This window comes from Zonotrichia leucophrys, chromosome 3 (assembly GCF_028769735.1).
Source record: "Zonotrichia leucophrys gambelii isolate GWCS_2022_RI chromosome 3, RI_Zleu_2.0, whole genome shotgun sequence".
NCBI classification, from domain to species: Eukaryota; Metazoa; Chordata; class Aves; order Passeriformes; family Passerellidae; genus Zonotrichia; species Zonotrichia leucophrys.
Genome location: NC_088172.1, coordinates 92,787,217 through 92,806,930, shown reverse-complemented (window position 1 = coordinate 92,806,930; position 19,714 = coordinate 92,787,217). Strand labels below are relative to the sequence as shown.

The following is a 19,714-nucleotide window of genomic DNA, read 5'->3' as shown; positions in this document are numbered from 1 at the left end:
TTGATTCATAGCTAAATAAATAACAGACTATTTTGCTCTAGATACAGGCTCTTCTCTCAGGATAGATATTTTTCTTTTTCTGCAACTAGGCAACAAGTTTCTCAGAAACTTTCTTGGGTACCTTCCATCTTTTGAGATTTTTTTGCACATGCTACTTCCTGTCATTTAGAGTTCTTCATGTTCCTATTTTGTCTTCTTAGTCTTATGTGCACATTAGACTTTGCATAAGGTAGATCTTTTCACCATCTTTCTGTTTATTTTAAAAGCAGTTGTTTGGATCCTAGCTCAAATAAGTTGCAGAGCTGAGCATTGCATTTGCAGTGAGCTCAGGAAATGGTCTAAATCCAAGTCACCTTTAAAAATATGTGCTCCTTATTCTGGGACATTTTTAACCTATGCTATTGAACCTGAGTCACAAAAGCTTATTGTTTTTCTGACTGGAAACAAAATGTCACATTGAACCAAATGAAAATGTTTTCATTTAGCTTATCCTGGTCTACAGTGAAATTCTGTGGCAAAGCATTTTTCTTCCCATTTGTAGTGAGCTGAAAAATAATTCTGGTTCATACATGGAGAACTGTTCTGCACAATTTAGGTGAGAAATACCATCAGAGAATTTCCCAAAAAAAGATGAAGTGGGAAGGAACCCTTGGTGATCTCTGGCTGACTTCTGTTTAAACCAGGGGTCTGGAGTAATTTAACCTGAAGGATATAACACACAGTAAAAAGTGTGTAATTCTACTGTTCAAGTGACAGAGGAGTTGAATAAAACTTGGCTTTGGTATCTCAGGTGCCAACCTATAATTTTTTTCAGTTGTTACAAATGTAACATTCATTTAGGATTGCTTTAGCAAAGAATTCAGTTACAGGTTTGCAGCTCCCATGCTGTCTGCACTGTTGTCCTTGCCAGGTGCATTCTTACATTTGGTCCTATGTAAATACTTCTGCCATGGTTGGTTTTTGTTTTCTTTTGCCTCATAAATATGCACTGGATTTAATAATTTGTGATCGTTTTTGGTAGCATTTACTTTTAGGAATGTGATGTTTCCACATAGCTATTCTGTGATTTTTAATTAGTTGTGGCACAAAAACTAAAATATTGGTAGGAAACGACCGAACTAAAGAGATTGACATAGATAACAGAGAACCTTACCCAGGAGCATTTTTCTTTAATTTAAGTAATTTTTCTCCTCACTACACATACATACATATGCTTTTTCTTTGCTGCAAGCCATGAAGACTCCTGTCCTACTTTAGCTAACCTAGCTCTAAAAACATATTGCAGCTATCAGGATTGGATTTCAGAGAGTCTTCATACCTTTTCCAGCTTTAGGTAATGAAATGGAGCATGGTCCTTAGATCAGAAGAAAATACGTGGAAATGCTGGAAAAGTACCAGTGGTTTTTGCACTTTTTGTTTTCCTCCCCTGTATGTTTTGGGTATTTTCTGCTTGGAAAAAGTAATTAAGAAAATGAGATTTTAGTTTTACTGCTAGGAGGCAAGGGGATGTTCACAGACAAAATGCATGGAGAACTGAAATACAAAGGAAGAGGGGAACAGTGGTTGTGTAGCAGTAATGCACAGTAAAACCTCACTCAGCCACCAGGGAAGAATTATATTTAGCCTGTTCAAAAAAAAAATGCATTCAGTTTGGTTTTTCTGATGCGTTAGGCTATCCAGAGAAATTCAGGAATACACTTGTTATTGAAATAAAGGCACTAAAATATAGAATATGCCTTAGGTAGTGCTAGGCTCTTTTAAAAATTAACTTCCTCTTTGATGAAGCAATGAGATAGGAATTGCTTTGTCATTTTACTGAGATAGAGATGTGTATGTGCCTTCTTACTTAATATGTTAGTAGTCCAAAGGTGATTTGTATTCTTTGAAATTCAGGGTTACTCCCACAGCATTTTGTATGTTTCAAGTCTTAATTTTGCCACTTTGATTGGTCTTGTTAGAATTTAAGAACAGCAAATGTAGGAAGTAACAGTGAATTTCTGATTTGCTGTATACATTTTGTTTTTGAAGGCCTGAACACTGAAAAACAGATTTCCAGGACAGCCCAGCCCTATAGAACAAATTAGGATAAGACTGTTAAAGATACAGTAGCAGTTAGCTTACAGTGAAATTCTACAGACATTAAATAGCAGGTTTTTAAACTTAAGCCACAGAAGCAATTGTAGATTTGATTATTCCTTGGGAATTTTTTTCATGGCATGGCCTTACCATCAAATGTTTTGTGGAAATCCCTGTACTGTTTTTAGTACTCTTTTTAGTCATCGATTACTTTGCACATGTGATTAATCTAAGGGTATGATGTGGCTTTCTACATGGCAGCTTCCTTTAATGTTACCTAAGCTGTTGAGGAGAACTGGTGATTATTCCCTGTATTACCTTTTTTCCAAAGCAATCCCTACCAGCAAAGAGCACTCTGGTCTTGCACATGGATGAGTTGTTTCAGGAATGAGCTGTTGGTAACCTGGGGTTGCATCTTTGATTCAATACCAAGATCCTAGACCTGTTCTCATTGCTACTGGCTGGAGATCTCAAGATCTATTGGAATATATCTGTCTAGTCAGATTTATTCAGTGTCAGTTTTGTCTGATCTAAAATCAGAGAATTTGAGTTAACTAACCAGCATTTATGTATGTGTGTGAAATGAAAATATTAATGTAGTTTGATGAAGGTGATGGGTAACTTTGCATAAATTAGTAATTAATATGTTCTTCCCAGTAGAAATCCATAACTTAGAAGATTTGATATCTTTATGTGTGGCTTTAAAGAAATCTATTTCTACTGGGTGTTTTGGTGCAGTGTAACAGCTCACTGGAGGCTTTGCTGGATACATGGAGTTTTATGAATGCTTCTGTATCAAATATGTAGCTAGAATAGGTTTAGTTAATATATAATTATAAATTCTGTGTGTATTTGAAATAGAAAGTAGAAGAAAAATGTATTTCACCTTTAAAACCTTTCCAGCTCTCAGTATTTATCAAGAGATCAAAAGGAGAAATTTCCCGGGTAATGGAGTACTTGACCCTAGCTTTGGGGAGAAAATCAGCAGTATTTAAAGGGATTAGGAAGAGTATACATGTCCAATTAAAATCATACTCAAATTTATCCTACACAACAGTAAATGGAACCAAAAGATAGATTTTGCCCTTTAGAGCATTTAGACATAAATAATTCTGGCAAATGTCATCTTTGATAAGGAAAATTCTAGTAACTCTTAAAAGGTCTGGTGGCAGAGGAGGGCTCCTTTTGTTTTAGGTGAATTTATTTATTTTCTCTTAATATTTTCCTTGTCATTGCTGTACAGTGTATCTGTCTATCTGTATCCATACATTTACTGTGTGTTACTTCAGATGGACAGAGATTTTGGGTCTGCCCAGCATTTTGCAACATTGAGAGCTTGTCTCTTCAAGGTGAAAATCTCAGATTTCTGTCACCTCTCAGTAACCCCATTGTTCCAGGGTTACTTTTCTCAACAGTTTCCCAGTCTTTGTTCTGTTACAAGGCGTCACACAACCTGTGTAACCTATTTGCTCGTGACTGGTGACACCTTATGTTTCCAGTCTTGTGTTTTTCTGCTCTAGAGCCTGAATCCTCAAAATATCTCTGCTTGCAGGTGGACGTTTCTGAGATTGCTTAGAAGTAATGGAAGTACTTGGAGCAAAGAAAGTTGAATCTGTTTCTTGCTGGTGGATTGTAGAATATCCACTGGTGGTGAGGAGTCAGATCAATAGACATAGATGGAGTTTGGTGGTGTGGGGGGATCATTTAATTGTAGAATCAAGATGTTTAATAAAGTTGATTCAGAGATTGAAAAGTCAGTCTCTCCATGGTTCAGGAAATGCCAGCACCAGGCTTGCATTTGCAATTTTTATTCAGCCCTCTGATCTATATATTCTTTTACCTCAAGTAATTATCAGTTACATAGTGTTTTTTCCACAGTATTTCACTTGTGTTGGGAAAATGCACAAAGTCACTGAAGCAACCAAATGCTACTGACAGCTGTGGCAGACACACCCATGTGCAAACTACTACTTAGCTTTGCAGGGCAGACTAAAGGGTGCAGTAAACAACCTGAAACTCCTTGGCAAGCAAAAAACAATATTTACAGCTTTGTATTAATGTGATTGCCCTTCAGCCTGGAACTGAGGGCTGCAGTGGTTTCTACTTCATCAGTTTAGAGGACTGGCAGATCTGGTGTGAGACTTTTCCTCTGATTTTTAAAAATGTCATTTTGAAAGATCATCCCCATCTAATCCAGATTTATTCCTCTTAAAGCTTGGCTATCTGGGCCTCTTGCTGACATACTTTTTGATATGGTTTGCAGCTGAAGGGGGCATTTTCAACAGAAGGTGTTCGGGAGACCTTTTAAATGTTTCCTGACAAGGAAGAGTGTAGCTCCATTTATCACTAATTTAGGTGATCAATAATTTGTTTCTCCTGGTGAATACACTCACTATTTTGGGAGCAAATTTATGCTCATATTTCTCCTGTTGTGATCCACCTGAAGAAAAAAATAGACTGCAATTATAGCAGTATTCTCCCAGCAGATATAGATTTAATTGTGCTTCAGTGGGGTCCCTGTATTCCATTAATGCATTAAATATTTATACCATTATGGTTTTTATTTAAAAATAGTGTTGAAGGCCTATTAGCACATCTTTTTCTGTGTAGCCAGCACTCCATGACTGCTGGAGCATTTGACTTTGTTAATTCTCTTTTGGCTATTTTTTCCAAAGAAAAGGTCTTCCTAACATATACACATATTGGTATAACCAGAGTGATAAAAACACTTACCGTCCTCTCTGCTTATTTTTAAATGTTTTCATGTGCTAAAGGATTTCAGGCTCCCTGCCAGAGTGACTCCCCTTCTGAAATGACTACTAAATGTTCCAGTGAGGGGTAGCTGGGTTCTCTGTGGAATTTGGTAGATTGCGAAGGCCTGAATTTTTTTTTCCCTTACTGCTGCACTGGTTTTGTTGGGTTTTTTTTTTTTTTTCACTTTTATGCAGCTGACTTTATTTGAGCCAAGGATCTCTTGTGTGCAAGGAAGGGGCAAAGGTCAGAGTTAAAAGGAATTAGAGGTGGAGCAAACTGGCAGAGATGAGATTTTTGGGTGCAGTGGGCCTGAAAGTGGTGTTAGCGGGCAGGAAGGCCAGAGAATTCAGCTTATTTGGTATCTCAGGTGTTTGCAGAGGGGATAACAGCAGCATGGCACAGGGTGTGTGTTGGTTGCTTACCTGTTCATCTTAAAGATTGATTCTCTTATGTTTTAGGATCTACAGCTAGAATACGGTCATGGTCCTCAGTGTGGCTACTTTTTGGGTGCAAATAAGTGAGTAAGCAACTGCATTTTCTGTCTTCAATTATTTCAAGACTATTTTAATATAAAGACTCATTAGCTGAAATGGGTGTAGTAAAATAAGTCAAACTTGTTTCTATCAGTTAAAATTCCAAAATCATTTATTTATTTCTAAAATAATAGTAACTCAAATGATACAGAATTGCAGCACTTTGCGGTATTTGAGGGTGTATTGACCATATTGTCTTTGTGGTGGTGTAAACTTCCTTTTAAGAGCTGTTATCTTGGTCTCTTGTTTATGGAATATTCTATATGATGGGTCCCACAGAGCACAATTTTACCCCATCTGGGAACTGCCAGTGCTGTTCTTTGACATTACTTCATGCCCTTCTTTATCTTGTAGGGCACTAGAACATGCAGTTATACATGTTTTAAAAAATAAAACTTACTTTTCTTAGCAAGCCCTTTAACTTCATGCTCATACCTTTAATCATCTTGATGTATTAATCATATGAAATAATTCTCCATGTAATTTTCCCTTTGCACACAGTTACTTAATTACATTTATGCATGCCAAAATTAGGATGCCTACCTTTGATTTGATAAATTAAATCATACTAAAAATGCAGAAAACCTAAGCATAGAGCATGCTATTTTTGCATAGTCTTTAATTGGGGAAAAAATCAGTACTGATAATTTTTGAAATCCTCTTGTTTCTTAGTCCTGTGATTCTTCTCTGTGTTTTCAGACAAAAACATGAGTATGAAGTCCAGAATGTTACAAAAAATTCCCCGGGGAAGAATTCATTTATCCCAAAAGTAGTTTCATACTTGACAGTCTGTTTATTATGTTTAGTATTATGATTTTCTTATAGATTTCTTTTAAATTGGATTAAAGTAACACAGTCCTTGTTTTACAGTAAGAGGAAAAAGGACCGTTGCACTCAATGGCAATACATTAATAAACACACATGGAAGGGTGTTGTGTGAACAATAAATTTTAAAAATTTGCAGCTGTGTTGGTTTTTATATGGATACTGGATGAATATTCTGAAAGCCAGCTGAAATAACATACTTTGAATTATTTACTGAAAGAATCATAGGTGCTTTTGATAATCATGCTTGTGTACCACAATTAAATCATGTTCTTGTTCTTATTTAATGCTGAAGGAGTCTCTTAAAATCAGTTGAAGAAGAACTACATCAGCGGTAATTCTATTTCTTTTTTCCTCTCTTGTGTGTTTCAAAAGTAATTCATGCATTGATTTTTTTGTCTGTCCCAACTGCTTCTTGTTTGTCCCTGTGCTTGCTGAGAGCCTGTGAGAGAGGCATAGTTGTCTAGATTGCAGCTGTACTTTAAAGAACAATAATGATTTTTAAGAAGACAGTGAAATTCTATAGAAGAGGTAGATTTTGAGCTCAGAATCCTTCACAACAGTCAAGGTAAATTTAATACAACTCACTCAACCATAGTACTTTGTTCATTTTCTCAGGGGGCATGTGGCACATTTAGAAGATGATGACGATGCAGACGATGATTCTAAACAGTAAGTCCTTCTTGTAAAAATAAATAAAATCAGATTCTTGGATAGATGAGTATTTTTAAAAAAAAGGTTGAATCACATTCTGTAACAACTCAGGATTCTTTTTGCTATGGCATTTTTAAAGATAGGTATTTTAGTGTTGTTGCTAGATTACATCACTATAAGTCATCTCATTCTGCTGATTGTTATCAGTTGGGAGGAGGGGGAAATTGTGTTTCCTTGAGTGCTACAGTTTTCTTTTTATTTTCTATTATGGAACAAAATTTTGGCATCATTATGCTGAGCCAGTAATATGTCTGACTACAGTCCTAGTGCCTTCTTTAGAAATTATAACTATATCAAAATAAAGCTCATGAAAAGTAGATAAAATATATATATTGCAGGCTTCTCTAGATGTTTGAGTTTGTTCTGTCTGTATTCTCAGCTAGGAGGATGCTTGTATGGTTACTTGGTTTTTGGAATAGAGCTGACTTCCCTTACTCAGAGAGAGCACATGTGACTGCAAAGGCATGTGTCAAATTAATGATGTTCATACTAAATCCCACTGGTCTAAATATTCTTGGGCTCTGTTTGATTGATGGATGAGAGCTGAAACAGTTTAAAACGCAAAACCAGTACGTATAGATTTGCATTCCTAAAGAAATCTGGTGTAAAGACCAAAAGGAATGATGTCATTGAGACATAATTTTTGTTTGCTTTCTGTTAATGGATAATTTGGAAAGCTGTTGCTTCATACAAGAAACCTTTAAAGCATGTGTTATCTATTGCTGGCATCTCTCTCTTGCAGAGAACCAAACTATAACCTCTCTTTGTTTTTTTCTTTGAGTCATTTTACTGCTTTTGTGAACCACCTCAGCTTGGTTCCTCCATCCATATGAACCTCTGGATGGTTTTTTGTGTCCAGCTCTGTGTCTGTTCATTTTGGTTTAATGTTTCTTTTGCCCCCTATACTTCTTGCTCTATTTGCAGCCAGTACCATCAATTCAGTAATGTTCCAGGGCTTGGAACCTCTTGATCCCTGCTGTCTTGAAGTGCTAGCACTGATTTCTTGGAGTGCTTTGAGATCCTTGTTCCATGCACAAGCTCCATCAGAACTCTCAAACAGCATTGGCTTCAGCTGCTTATGTGGCTGTTGTGTTTCTGTAGATTTTCTTTTTTAGGTTAGGCAAGAAAGAAGCTGAGCTTCTGGAGAGGTTCTAATTCATCTGACCCTGGGGACCAGTAGTCACTGATTGTCTTCCAAAATTGTCTTGGTACTGTTTGTTTCTTCTGCTATATCATCCTAAGTACTTTTGCCCTACAGAGGGGGCCTTACAGTGTGTAAAAACTTGAATCCCTCAACTTTGGGTCAGACAGATTCTGCATCTGTGCCTTTCTCTTGGTATCTGCTGGAGCCCAAAGATCTGCTGCAATTATTGGTTCATCTGCCTGGTCTTGAATGTCTTTCTGTGGAAGCTGCTGAAGGTTCAAGGCTTTGGTTTGATTTATATTCTGTGAGGTGGAGCTGCTGTTGAGGAGCACATGTGACATCATTTACTTCTCCCTTCAGATCCAGAACAAAACCAGTGAATCCAGTGCACCTCTTCCAGCCCAAACTGGTGCCACTGCATGAAATCGAGTGATAGTAGCAGCAGAGAATCCATGTTTCGGAGAACAATATAAAATTATCATTCTTCATTTAATAATTTTGATTGCTTTGATATTTGTTTCTCTCATATGCAGCAAGTCTGCTAATAATTGAATTTCCTGGTTATGGAAAGCAGCAATTACTGGGGCACTGCCCTGCATGAATAGCAGTGACAAGCTGCACCTAAACCCCCTTGTTGAGACAAGGGCACATGGTCCTTTGTACACACATCTGTCACAGGCATGCCAGATTGTTGCCTTTTTGCTTTCTTTGGCTGCCCAGTAACATTGGTTGTCTGAAATGCAGGAAGAATACCAAAGAAATGGAAATGGAGCTTGAACCTTCATGACTGAGGACTTAAACTTGACCCCATATTACTCAGAGAAGATAATTTCTTCCACCAAAGCAGCTGTAATGCGTGACACAGGGAAACTTGTTCTCAAAATCCCCTTCCAGCTTTTTTGAAATACAAACAACAGATAAGATGCCAGGACAGAAACTCCTGGAAAGAATGGAGCCAAGCAGACAAGTTGTTGGCCTGTAAACAAACAGGCAGATATCTTACTACCTTGAACATAATTTAAAAATAAGAAAAATACTGTGGGAGAATGTCAAGTTTCCTAGTTTATTTAGTGGAAATAATTTTCTGTTCCTGAAAGATTAGGAAACAGGACAGTGGAACCAGTTTTTAATTTGTTTTAAAAACATGTAAAATTTCAGAGTTTAGTGTTTTCCTTTTAAATGCAGCATATTTTTTAAACCACAGAGCCAGGAGGGAAAGAATGTTTGTGATGCTTCAGCTATGTTGTTTTCTGATAATATCTTGTACTGTTGGACCAAACTGCTCTAGCATGAAAAGTTGTGTTTCTCAAGATTTCCGTAAAAAAAGAGACTCATCAACCAAAAATCAACCAACTAACCTAAACATGAGGGTAGCTGTCTGCTGCAGATGGATTTTATTTTTATGTGTAAGACTGTTTTAAGTCATCAGTGTAAATTTTCCAGGGAATGGTTTTCATTAGTTTTCTTGTTACTCCCCTTCAGCTCACTGATAGCCTTAACTTTCTCCTCTCAACAGAGCAAATGTCAGGCCTGTTCTGTTTCTTCCTACTTTGTTCTGCACAAATTTGTGCATCTTCAACAAATCAGTTCATGACACTCTCTGCTCTCTGGGGGGAAACATGTGATCCTGTTTTCATATTATTTGAGGTATAACATAATGTTTGAAAGTATTTGTGATGCAGTTACTTGGATATAATAGTGCTCTTGACAAATTAATGGTATTTATTTGTATGGCATTTATAAAACCCTGTCTCTTCTTGAAGACTGCTATTTGAGTTTTCTCTCTGTTTTGTTTTGTTTCTTTTCTCTATAGTGCTACTATGAAACCTAAAGTGCCACCTCCCTTACCACCAAAGGTAAGAGAGGGGGATTTGGTTGCTCAGCAGAAAAATGCACTTTAAATAAACAAATAAATGGAGAATATTTAAATTACTGTATTGGTGGCTCTTTACTTGTGAAAATTTCAGAATCAAAATGCTGCATGTGTGTCTTTCATCACTGATAAGTGGCATGGGTGCTTTGAATCTTTTTTTATTATTGTTGATTATTATTATGTCTCTTTCAGCCTAAATCCATATTTATCCCCCAAGAAACTTATTCTTCTGAAAATGAAAACCAAGGGACAATCAAGAGATGCCCAGCATCAGAGAGTCCAGCAAAATCTACATCTCATGTTCCACCCAGACCACCACCTCCTCGGTTACCTCCACAGAAATCTAATCCTTTAGGTAATAAACATGACCCCAGGGAGTGTACAAGTATTTCTTAAATAATCTAATGGGGGTTTTATTTCTATATTCTTAGCTGTGCACACATTAAAAGATATTGAGGTAATTTTTCTATGGTGGACAAGTAACAGAAAGTACATGAAAGCCAAAATTCATGAAAAAAGCATGCTTTGACTCCTAAAAGGGTCAAATGTACCTTCTGTCAGTCACTGACACAATTCCTGCTGATGCCATTGGTGACACAATTGCTTTCCTAAGCAACTGACTTATAATGTAGAGTATCAAGATTGGTAAAGTATGTTTGTAGGTTTCAGGTTTAGTGTGTCACCTGTTATTATTTGTCATGTCAAGAACAGAGTTCTGCTTTCACAGTTTGCTTTTGTAAGTAATGAACTGGGCTGGGGAGTATAGGAGGTAATTGTGTTTGTTTAGTGCCTGCTCAGACTGTTCATTTTATGCCTTTGTCAGTCTGGTGCCTTGAGAGCTGTCTTGGGCTGGCTTCTCTTAAGCAAGCTCAATGTCTGCCTCTCAGCTCTTACTTTGATAGCTTTTCCTTGCTTCTTACTTAGTCCTGCTGTTCATTTGTTAAAGATTTGACTTTAACAAGGCTGTGTTTCTAATGAATCAATAATTGAAGTGTTAGCTGTTGGCAAGTATTTCTTTAGGTATAGTTAGCACATTTTTCCCTCATAACTGTGACTGCATTCCTTTCTGTGCTTCTGTTAGAGTTGTTAGATTTGAGTTATGTTAGGGTTGTTACATTAAATACCAAAAGTCATGGACTGAGATTGAATGTGGCTTGATGGATATGTGCAGATGTAAGAACATGTACGCTTCAGAAATAAATTAGGGTATTTTACACTATACTGTATATAGTGTATGTTCTGACTTAATTGGAAGTTCTGTCCCACTTAAGAGTTCTTTGGCTAGATTACTCTTTGAGGTGAAGGCACAGGAACACATTCTTAACTATGAATCTTTCTAGGTAATGGAGTCACTTCTGTGCAATTAAATGGTGAAAGAGAGGAACTGCCATATCAACAGAACGAAGCTAGAGACACTAGCTTTTCAATGAAAGAAAAGAAGGAAATGCTGGTAGGTATTGAAGCTTCTGGGTGTCCTTTTAGAGTTGTCATGACTTTTCTACATGTGCAAGGAAAAGGAGCAGGTGTGCTCTTTACCAAGGAAGTTATGCTGGATGACATCTTGCTTACTTTGAATCGAAACAGTTTTCCTTGATTGTCTAGCTGTGATACAGCCTTAGTCTGAAGTTGTCAGTGTTTAATTTCCCTTAGAAACAAGCAATCACAAATATATATGCAATTTTCTAGGTCTTTCACACACCTGAGGGAGATAATGAGAGCCATGTCTTGGGCTGTACTAAGCAATTGTACAGAAGTACTTGGACTGTTTAAGCAAACGGGGAAATGAGGGAATGGAAAATGCTGTAGGTAGACTAGATTAAACATAACATGAGACTGCCCTCTTTGAGGGCTCCTTCCAAGTGTGAGGCTGGAAATGTAATTTTTTTGTGAGAAGTGAAGAGGAAATAGACTAGAAACATGGTAATGAGCCTTTGTTTTGTTTTAAGGAAGTGCCAGTAATACTGGCAATACTTCAAAAAGTGGGATTACCTGGACAGCTTTGAACTTGTCATTTGAAATTGTGTGTTTGACGTTTACCTGTGAAAGAGGTTTGATCAGAAGCTTGTTTGTGCTAGGAGAAATTGATACTGATACAGGAAAGTGCATGTAGCACTGAGTGGTAACATTTGATGCTGTAATACTGAAGGGTTGAGCAATTGTTACAGTATTGCTTAAATTCTCTGGTATGGAAATGGCATTCTTACAGGCACCACTGTAGTGTGAAAATGTTGCACAAGACTGTGCAAACATTCAGTGAGGAGGTATTAGGGAATCACAGTGGAGATTTTAATGAAAAGAAAATTATGCTGAGTGTTTGTGGTTATGCTGTGTGTGGGGAGGGAATATACATATTCAAGCATAGTGTGAGTGTAAACATACTTTTAAATTTTATTTTCTAGAAACCAATTAGTAATGGCCTTCCTCCCACACCTAAAGTACATGTGAGTATTGCTGAGTCACACAAATGCTGTTGGGGGTGGGGTGAAAGAGCACATTTTTTGAGTGTTTGTAGTATTTGCTTTTTAACTTAAAAACTTGATATGACTTAGCAATGCTAAGCCAGTGGTATGACTCTTAACCTTTTGTTACTACTTGAAGTAAAAACAATCCTTTTGGGAAGGTCACCTTTTAATTTTTCTTATGTATGTTTTTAATATTTTTACTTCTACAGATGGGTGCTTGCTTTTCAAAGGTTTTCAATGGCTGTCCATTAAAAATTCATTGTGCAACATCTTGGATAAATCCAGATACAAGAGGTACTATGTGATGAGTATTTTACCCATTTTGTCCTCTCCTTGAATTTCAAGAGTGCTTAGAAGAGCAGGACTATTCCTTTTAAAACAGACATATATTCATATAAGCAGGAGTCGTTCTTTAATTATGCCACTGCTATCTAAAGGTGTGTTGTTTTTAAGATATATTGGATGAAGTTTTTGGTTTGATTAAAAAGAATAAATTACATATTGAAGTTAAAGACTCTTCACAACATTTTAGTCCAAAAGGAGACAATCCTAATTTTTCTGTAAAAAATCTGACTTTTGAGGTCTTAGCTAAGATTGATTTCTTAGCTGAGATCTTTCTGGCCATGCAGGATTCTGCAGCTGTTTTTTGCATAAATTTTAGTGCTTTAATATCTAGCCTGATATAAAGGGGTAGTTGGTACTATTGTACTCACTTTGCCTGCTATTACACCCTTTGATTATAAGCTGTGTAGACATACTAGTGAGCTGGTCAGCAAGAAAATAGTGGGGTTTTTTTAGAAACTGGAATTAGTGAAGGGTAAATCCTTAGGAGTTGACATCATCTCATAGAAGATATCTGCCTTGTTTGCATGCCTATGTGCAGTCCTGAGATTGGATTATACTCAAGAGGTGAGACACCCACAGGCTACTGAGAAAAGGTTCAAGTCACTACTGCTGTAGAAGTACTCTCAAAGAGGGCAATGGATATTTCTATAATGTATGGAAATGTCTAAGTAAGATATGCTGAAATTATTCACATGATCTCCTGCTTGTGCTTGAATTGCTTTTTTTTTTTTAAATTTCAATTATTACTCAAAAAAACCCCTGAGCTTTCCTAATGACTTAAAACAGCCCATTCATAATTTAAAGTTTCCTTATAAGGATTAATTTTCCATGCTTTCAAACACCATAACTATTATAGTTTGATTTGTTTCTGTGTGTGTAGACATTGCTTTTTGGTGAAGGTGTACATACCTTCCTGAATCAAGGTTTCTACCTCTTTTTGTTTGTGTTTGCAGATCAGTACTTGATATTTGGAGCAGAAGAAGGTATTTACACACTGAACCTCAATGAGCTTCATGAAACATCAATGGAGCAGGTATATTTCTAGTTTAAAAGAAATATGTCACATTTTTAACCCCTCAGATTAATGTTTTATAATCTTTGTAAAAATGGTTCTTACTATATTTACCTGGGCACTGGCTACACTGAAAATTACCTTAAATATTTGCTGTTGAGGATACTTTGTAGACATGTTTGTGTTTGTAGGCTGAACTGTGTTTATATAGGAGATCTTCATCTATCTGTGTTTTGAACTTCAACATAGTGTGTTGTTCTGCAGTTAAATTATTAGGTAAATAGTATGGAATTTCCCTGGTGCATTTTGGATGAAAGTTTGTACTTTCCTGAAAACTTCATTACAATGCAGAATTTTTACAACAAACATTGTGATTCAGCTGCAGGGAAGCAAGGAGATCCTTTATTCACAGGAGTCTGTTCTTGTGGTCTTCAAAGCAGCTTTGCTGATGAGACTCAGCTTACTAAATTCCACCTAAAGCTCTGTCCTTGCAAAGTCTTACAATAAGTATTTTTTTAAAGGGTTTCTGGGGAGGGGAAGATACAAGTGCAGGCCTTTCTGTATTCTCCAGCTCTTTTGTTACTCTCTAAGAGACTTGTTTCTTTCTTGCCTTCTCCCTGCCGTAGGGAGCTGTGCACCTGCCATCAGGATGGAGGAATTTGCAAGGACAGCCTTCACACTCTAAGCTGGAGGCACTGGTGTTTGTTCATCCTCCATGGGCCCAGACATTTTAGAGATGTCTGTTTTGTTGGGAGGGAGGCCTGGTTGAACTGAGCTCAGTGTAACCCATAATCATACTGGTGTTCAAGTTACCTGATTTAAACTTAGCTCACATACCACTCTGCTGCTGCGCTGCAGTTGTAACAATTACTCTCAGAAATATCACTAATGTAATAATTTTTATAGGCCAAGTAGACCAAGGAAAGGTTTGGATTTTTTCTTTACTATTTTGGGTTTGGTTTGGTTTACAGCTCTTCTCCTTCCTTTTTGGCAAGCAAGGAGAAGACCTCTAAAGAAAATCACATAGCATGTTGCCTAGTGAGCTTTCAGGGAAATGTTTTAATAAGCACTTTGAGACAAGAAGAAATGCTTGCTAACACAACCAGTCATGTGTGGAGCAAGGAATGATTGACAGGTAAATTAACCTGGTAATTTGAAGAATTGCTATTCTTTAATCCTCAGATCCAGACCTACTGAGCAACAATATGCTCATGTACCTGCGGAAGGTCAATCAACCTTGCATGTTAAATTTTGATACAAGCAGTGTGGTGGATTGTTACCATAAGTGTTTCTTACAGTGTGTTTAGGTTGTGAGAAGACTTCAGGAATAGAAGTGCACTGTCTGTGCTAACCATTTATAGCATCATTATTTATGATAACAGTCAGGAGGGCTTTAATAGCATTTCCAAGTTTTGTGTTTTATGTCATTGTTTACTCTCCCTCTGATACAACTCAGCATAAAAGCAAAAGTACTGTCCTTGATTATTTTTCTCTGTATTTCGCTTCACCAGTGGACAAAGGAGACATAATACACATTTCCAGGAGTTAGAATAGCTTCAAGGTTAATATTTTATTCTTTTTTTTGGAAGAGTTGTGTTTTGTTTTCTTTTGTGATTGGTTTTTTTTTTCTAGTTTTTTTAAGAGCAAAGCGGTTGTCCTCCTGAGTGGTCAATCTAGCCCACTAGTCTCTTTCCTGAAGTGGCAGTGGGAAGTATCAATGAGCTTGGTCTCCACTAGAGTCATTGAATCAGGGATGTTAGAGGATCCTATTTTTTGTCCCCTTTTGGACTTCTTGAACATGAGTATGTCTAATCCCTTGTTTGTGTTGGTACTTTCCCACCTCCATGCCACCTTGTGTCAATAAGTTCCAGAAGTTAGGTGAGAGGGAGGAAAAAAGTGGTTGTGGGTTTTTTGGGTTTTTTAAAGGGATGTCTTGTTGCTTTCAACCCCGTCTCTTTGGAAATTGCAGGATTTGACAAAAAACAGCTCCACCTTGGAAATTTGTTGCACTCATTCATTGTTTAAGGGAAATATGTAGTCATGCAGGTGAAGGTGAAGAATCCCTTCAAAGTGCCAGTTTTAATTGTTTAAAGAGATTTGGACTGTCACAGGCTTTAGAACAGCGTGGTTTGTTTAGAATGTGGTTTGTTGACCATGCTTGGTTTACTGAAGTTTGTTGTTGAGCTTTTCTTCTTTGAAGGAGAAAATTCAGTGGTTTTTTAATTTTTTGGAAAAAGATTGATTGATCTTTATAATGACATCTTGTGGAATATAATATACCTGAAGACATGAGTATAAAATGTGCTAATTGTCTAAATGTTAATTCATATATTAAATATAGTATGTGTGCCTAAGATTTACTCTGAATTAACTCTGGAATCCAGTTAAACATTACTTGGCTTAAACTTACTTCTGCTGCAAAAAGCAAGTCAATATTAGCTTTGTCCTGTCATCTAAGCAGATACTAATTGATAGTTGTCTTGTGTATATCAAATTCAATGCTACTTCTTTGTTCTTCCTTCCATTTATCAGCTATTTCCTCGAAGATGTACCTGGTTATATGTCATGAACAATTGTTTGTTATCAATATCTGGTAAGTTACTGTGCTATCTTTCAGTGGTAGCACTGGTAAACACTTGGTTTCGTATTTGAAGTGTGGTTTGTTTTCTAATTGCCAGGTAAAGCTTCTCAGCTTTATTCCCATAATCTACCAGGACTCTTTGATTATGCAAGGCAAATGCAAAAGTTACCTGTTGCTATTCCAGCACATAAACTCCCTGACCGAATACTTCCCAGGTAAATACACATCATCGGATATATCAGAATATCTTAACTCTGGGAGTTCAGGAGATGCTTGTGAAACTCTGGGAACACCAAATAGTGGGGGGCTCTGTTCACAGATTGCAGTGAATGACTCATGTGCATTAATCAGAGGGGTTGAGCCCTACATTTACACAGATCAGCATGTGAATTACTCTTGTTAGAGAAATGGATTTTGGTACACCTTACCTTCTGGTTATGAAGGTTTCTTGTTTCTGGGCATAGCTCTCTTCAGGTACAGTCTAGTGTGGTAGATGCTGCTTGTACTTGATGCTGAACAAAAGCCATGGCCATGCCCCTCCTGGCTGCTGCAGAAAGTAACCCTGTCCTGGCCAGAACCAGGACACTGCCAAACAAGCCTTAGCAGTAGCCCATTCAAATCCCAGCAGAAGAAGGTAGTAACACTAATCTAGTTTGCAAAAAAACCTTTGATTTTTAAAGTGCCTAGGGACACACTGGTTCTTCTAATAGAATAGGATTTCTGTTAGGAAATTGTATTATAGAAAATTTGATTCTCTGCTATCTTTGGTTCTATTAAAGACCTATTAACATGTAATGCTTGGGTTCAGGAAAGGCTTCTTCTTGTTCAGTCACCTGCAAACATAATGGTGTAACACTTGTCTGAAAATTATGTTCTTCCTAGAGGGTAAACTCTAAATAACTAAGAGATAATTTGTGCTTTGAATTGTTACCTTCTGTGTACGTGCACTATTGTTCTGCTCCTCTCTTCCAAATTTGACTTTGGTGGGTGACTTTGGCTTGAGGACTGAATCAGCAGTGGGCTAATAACCATAATTACCTTAAGGATCATGCTAGGAAAACCATACTAGATTCTTCCTGGAATGGTACCTTACCTAAGTTGCAGAGGACTCAGAAAATTTCTTGTCCAGTCATGTAACTTCCCAGGAAAAATGCAGCACAACCTGAATGTGCGTGCCAAGCTAGTCATTCAAAGGCAGGAAAGATTAATTTAAATAATCTGTTTTCCTGTTTTACCTCTGGTTGTAGGGTGTCAGGGTAGTCACATTTAGCCAGGCAGAAGACAGACATTTGAAGTATGTAGGAGAACATAATTTTTCCTGCCAGACCATAAAGTGTTCTTAAACATTTCTGGATACTGTGATGATGAGTGCTACATGTAAAATGGAAAAAGCAGAGGTTTTGGTAGAGAAAAGACAAAGCAAAATTGGATTTGAAGTAGTTTGTGAGGTTTGTATATTCATTTGCAAAATGTTCTAACCTCAATTTATGATACTTGGTAGGCAGACATTCAGTAGCAGAAAATATGTCTGGGATAAGTCTCCTTTCCAGCTTCTTTCCCTGGAGTGTCCTTGAGCAGTTCCTTTCAAACCTCCCATGACTTGTTCCAACAAAAATTTGTGGCCAGTACTCAGTTTTCATGCTGTTCAGTCCTTTTGCATTATCAGTCACTTCTGGATTGTTCCATTTGAAATGTTACACAACTGTTTTCTCAATTCATAGCTTTGAGTGCAGCATCTGTCTATCAATCTGTTTATTCCCATCTTTTCTACAGCATTAGATTACTTATTTTTATTGTTAAGAGTACTGTGGCCAGTCTCAATAATGCCTCTTGTCTTCTGATGCATGTAGAAACTCTGAGTCCTGCTACCAGCAAATAACATTTTGGCTTATCTGATAAATTTTCACATTATTGTTTCCATGCTTTCACAACAAGTATACAAACTTGTATTTTTTAAATTTTTTTGTGTGGCAGATGTTTTTCTATCAGTGTATGTCTAAAAAGAAAATTCACTCGGTTGTTTTAGTCAATCAGTAATTTTGTGTTTATCTTTTGTAGGAAGTTTGCGGTATCTACAAAAATTCCTGACACTAAATGGTGTCAAAAGTGTTGTGTTGGTAAGTAAAGGTCTGGAGAATAAATGTGAAGGGGCAGCGCAAATGATGGCAATATTAAGATTATTGAGTCAAGTGTAGATGGTAAAGGGAGAAGAGACTTTTGTCATTATTGTGAAGCTGTGTGTTTGCAGATGGTGAGCTCATTCATCTTAGTCCTTGGGTTTAAGCAGTAGAAACTTTCCTGTTTAGCTCTTTAGAGAGAATTTACAAGAAATGCAGAGAACCAGGGTGATGTCAAAATTCAAACCAGTTCTCAAGAAGAACCTAATCTTCCTGGATGGAGAAACTTAGGGAAGTTGCCATCATGATTAAGCCACTTGCATTCTTAGCAGAAGTTTCAGTTATCGATTTGGGTGGTAAAAAGCAAAGGAGTATTTTTAATTCTTTGAGGACAGTGTTGTCTCTGAAGCCTTTATAATGTGTTTAATAATGTGCCAGCTGTCAGACTCTCAAAGCTGCTGTGTGTTAAGACATGTTCTAAATGGGAGGCAGATAGGTTAAAAAAAGCCCCAAACCACTGAAATTGTTAATGAATGAATGCTGCAGGGAACACTCATGGGATGACAGAGGTGAAGTGATAGGGGTCAGAGTATGTAAATACTCTGACTTTCTGACAGAAAAATTAATTTTGGAAGTCCCTATGTTTGTAGGTTCATAAATTAAGAAGCCTTGTGGTGTGCTCCTTTGTGACTCTGTGATTACTGTCCTGCCAGGCACAGAATTTAACAGGGGTGCTGTGGTACTTGATATTATGAGGGGAGTCTTCATATTCAGAGATAGCTCAGCCTCCTAAGCCTGGAGCCCTTTGTGCATGATAGGTGTGAGTGATAATTTGTGAACACAGCAAGGGTGGCTCTAAGATTGTACTTTTTGTGACTTGAGCCTCCGTTCCTGCTGGCACATAAATCTGCTTTTGACCTTGGGGCAGCAGGAGTGCCACAGGAGGCAGAAAAAGACAAGAACTTCTGGTCTTCTTTCTGCACCTTACAGGTGTTGGTGATTGTTTTTTGGTTTCTGCTGCTGAGTTCAGCCTTATTCAGGGTCACACCAAGCGTTATTTGCTGCACTTTGCAGTCAGGCTGATGTTGAGTGAGAAATTGGATTAATGAAATAAAGCACTGATGCTTAAGGTGCCAAGGGATTGCTGATGAGTTTCTGTGGCAATGAGGTAGTGTGAGCATATTTCACTTGTGTGATAGTTCTGGATTGTAGAAGCTTGTTATCTAAACTGTGTTGTTTATTGCCTGATGTCCCACAGTCACTTTACTGCACAGTAAA

At 37.3% G+C, this 19,714-nt stretch overlaps 1 protein-coding gene across 3 annotated transcripts in view; it reads left to right on the top strand.

Annotated features, from left to right (window-relative positions):
• The window catches only part of MAP4K3 (mitogen-activated protein kinase kinase kinase kinase 3), a 65,662-nt gene that overhangs the window by 34,157 nt on the left and 11,791 nt on the right, over positions 1-19,714 (top strand). For 2 of the 3 annotated variants that reach the window (XM_064709322.1, XM_064709320.1), the window contains 12 exons: positions 5,289-5,347; positions 6,484-6,522; positions 6,807-6,860; positions 9,860-9,902; positions 10,112-10,274; positions 11,260-11,369; positions 12,319-12,360; positions 12,591-12,675; positions 13,680-13,759; positions 16,271-16,331; positions 16,417-16,534; positions 18,378-18,436. In XM_064709322.1, coding sequence (XP_064565392.1) covers positions 5,289-5,347; positions 6,484-6,522; positions 6,807-6,860; positions 9,860-9,902; positions 10,112-10,274; positions 11,260-11,369; positions 12,319-12,360; positions 12,591-12,675; positions 13,680-13,759; positions 16,271-16,331; positions 16,417-16,534; positions 18,378-18,436 — 913 coding nt within the window. The remainder of the gene's footprint in view (positions 1-5,288; positions 5,348-6,483; positions 6,523-6,806; positions 6,861-9,859; positions 9,903-10,111; positions 10,275-11,259; positions 11,370-12,318; positions 12,361-12,590; positions 12,676-13,679; positions 13,760-16,270; positions 16,332-16,416; positions 16,535-18,377; positions 18,437-19,714) is intronic. The other variant, XM_064709321.1, reaches the window with a different exon arrangement.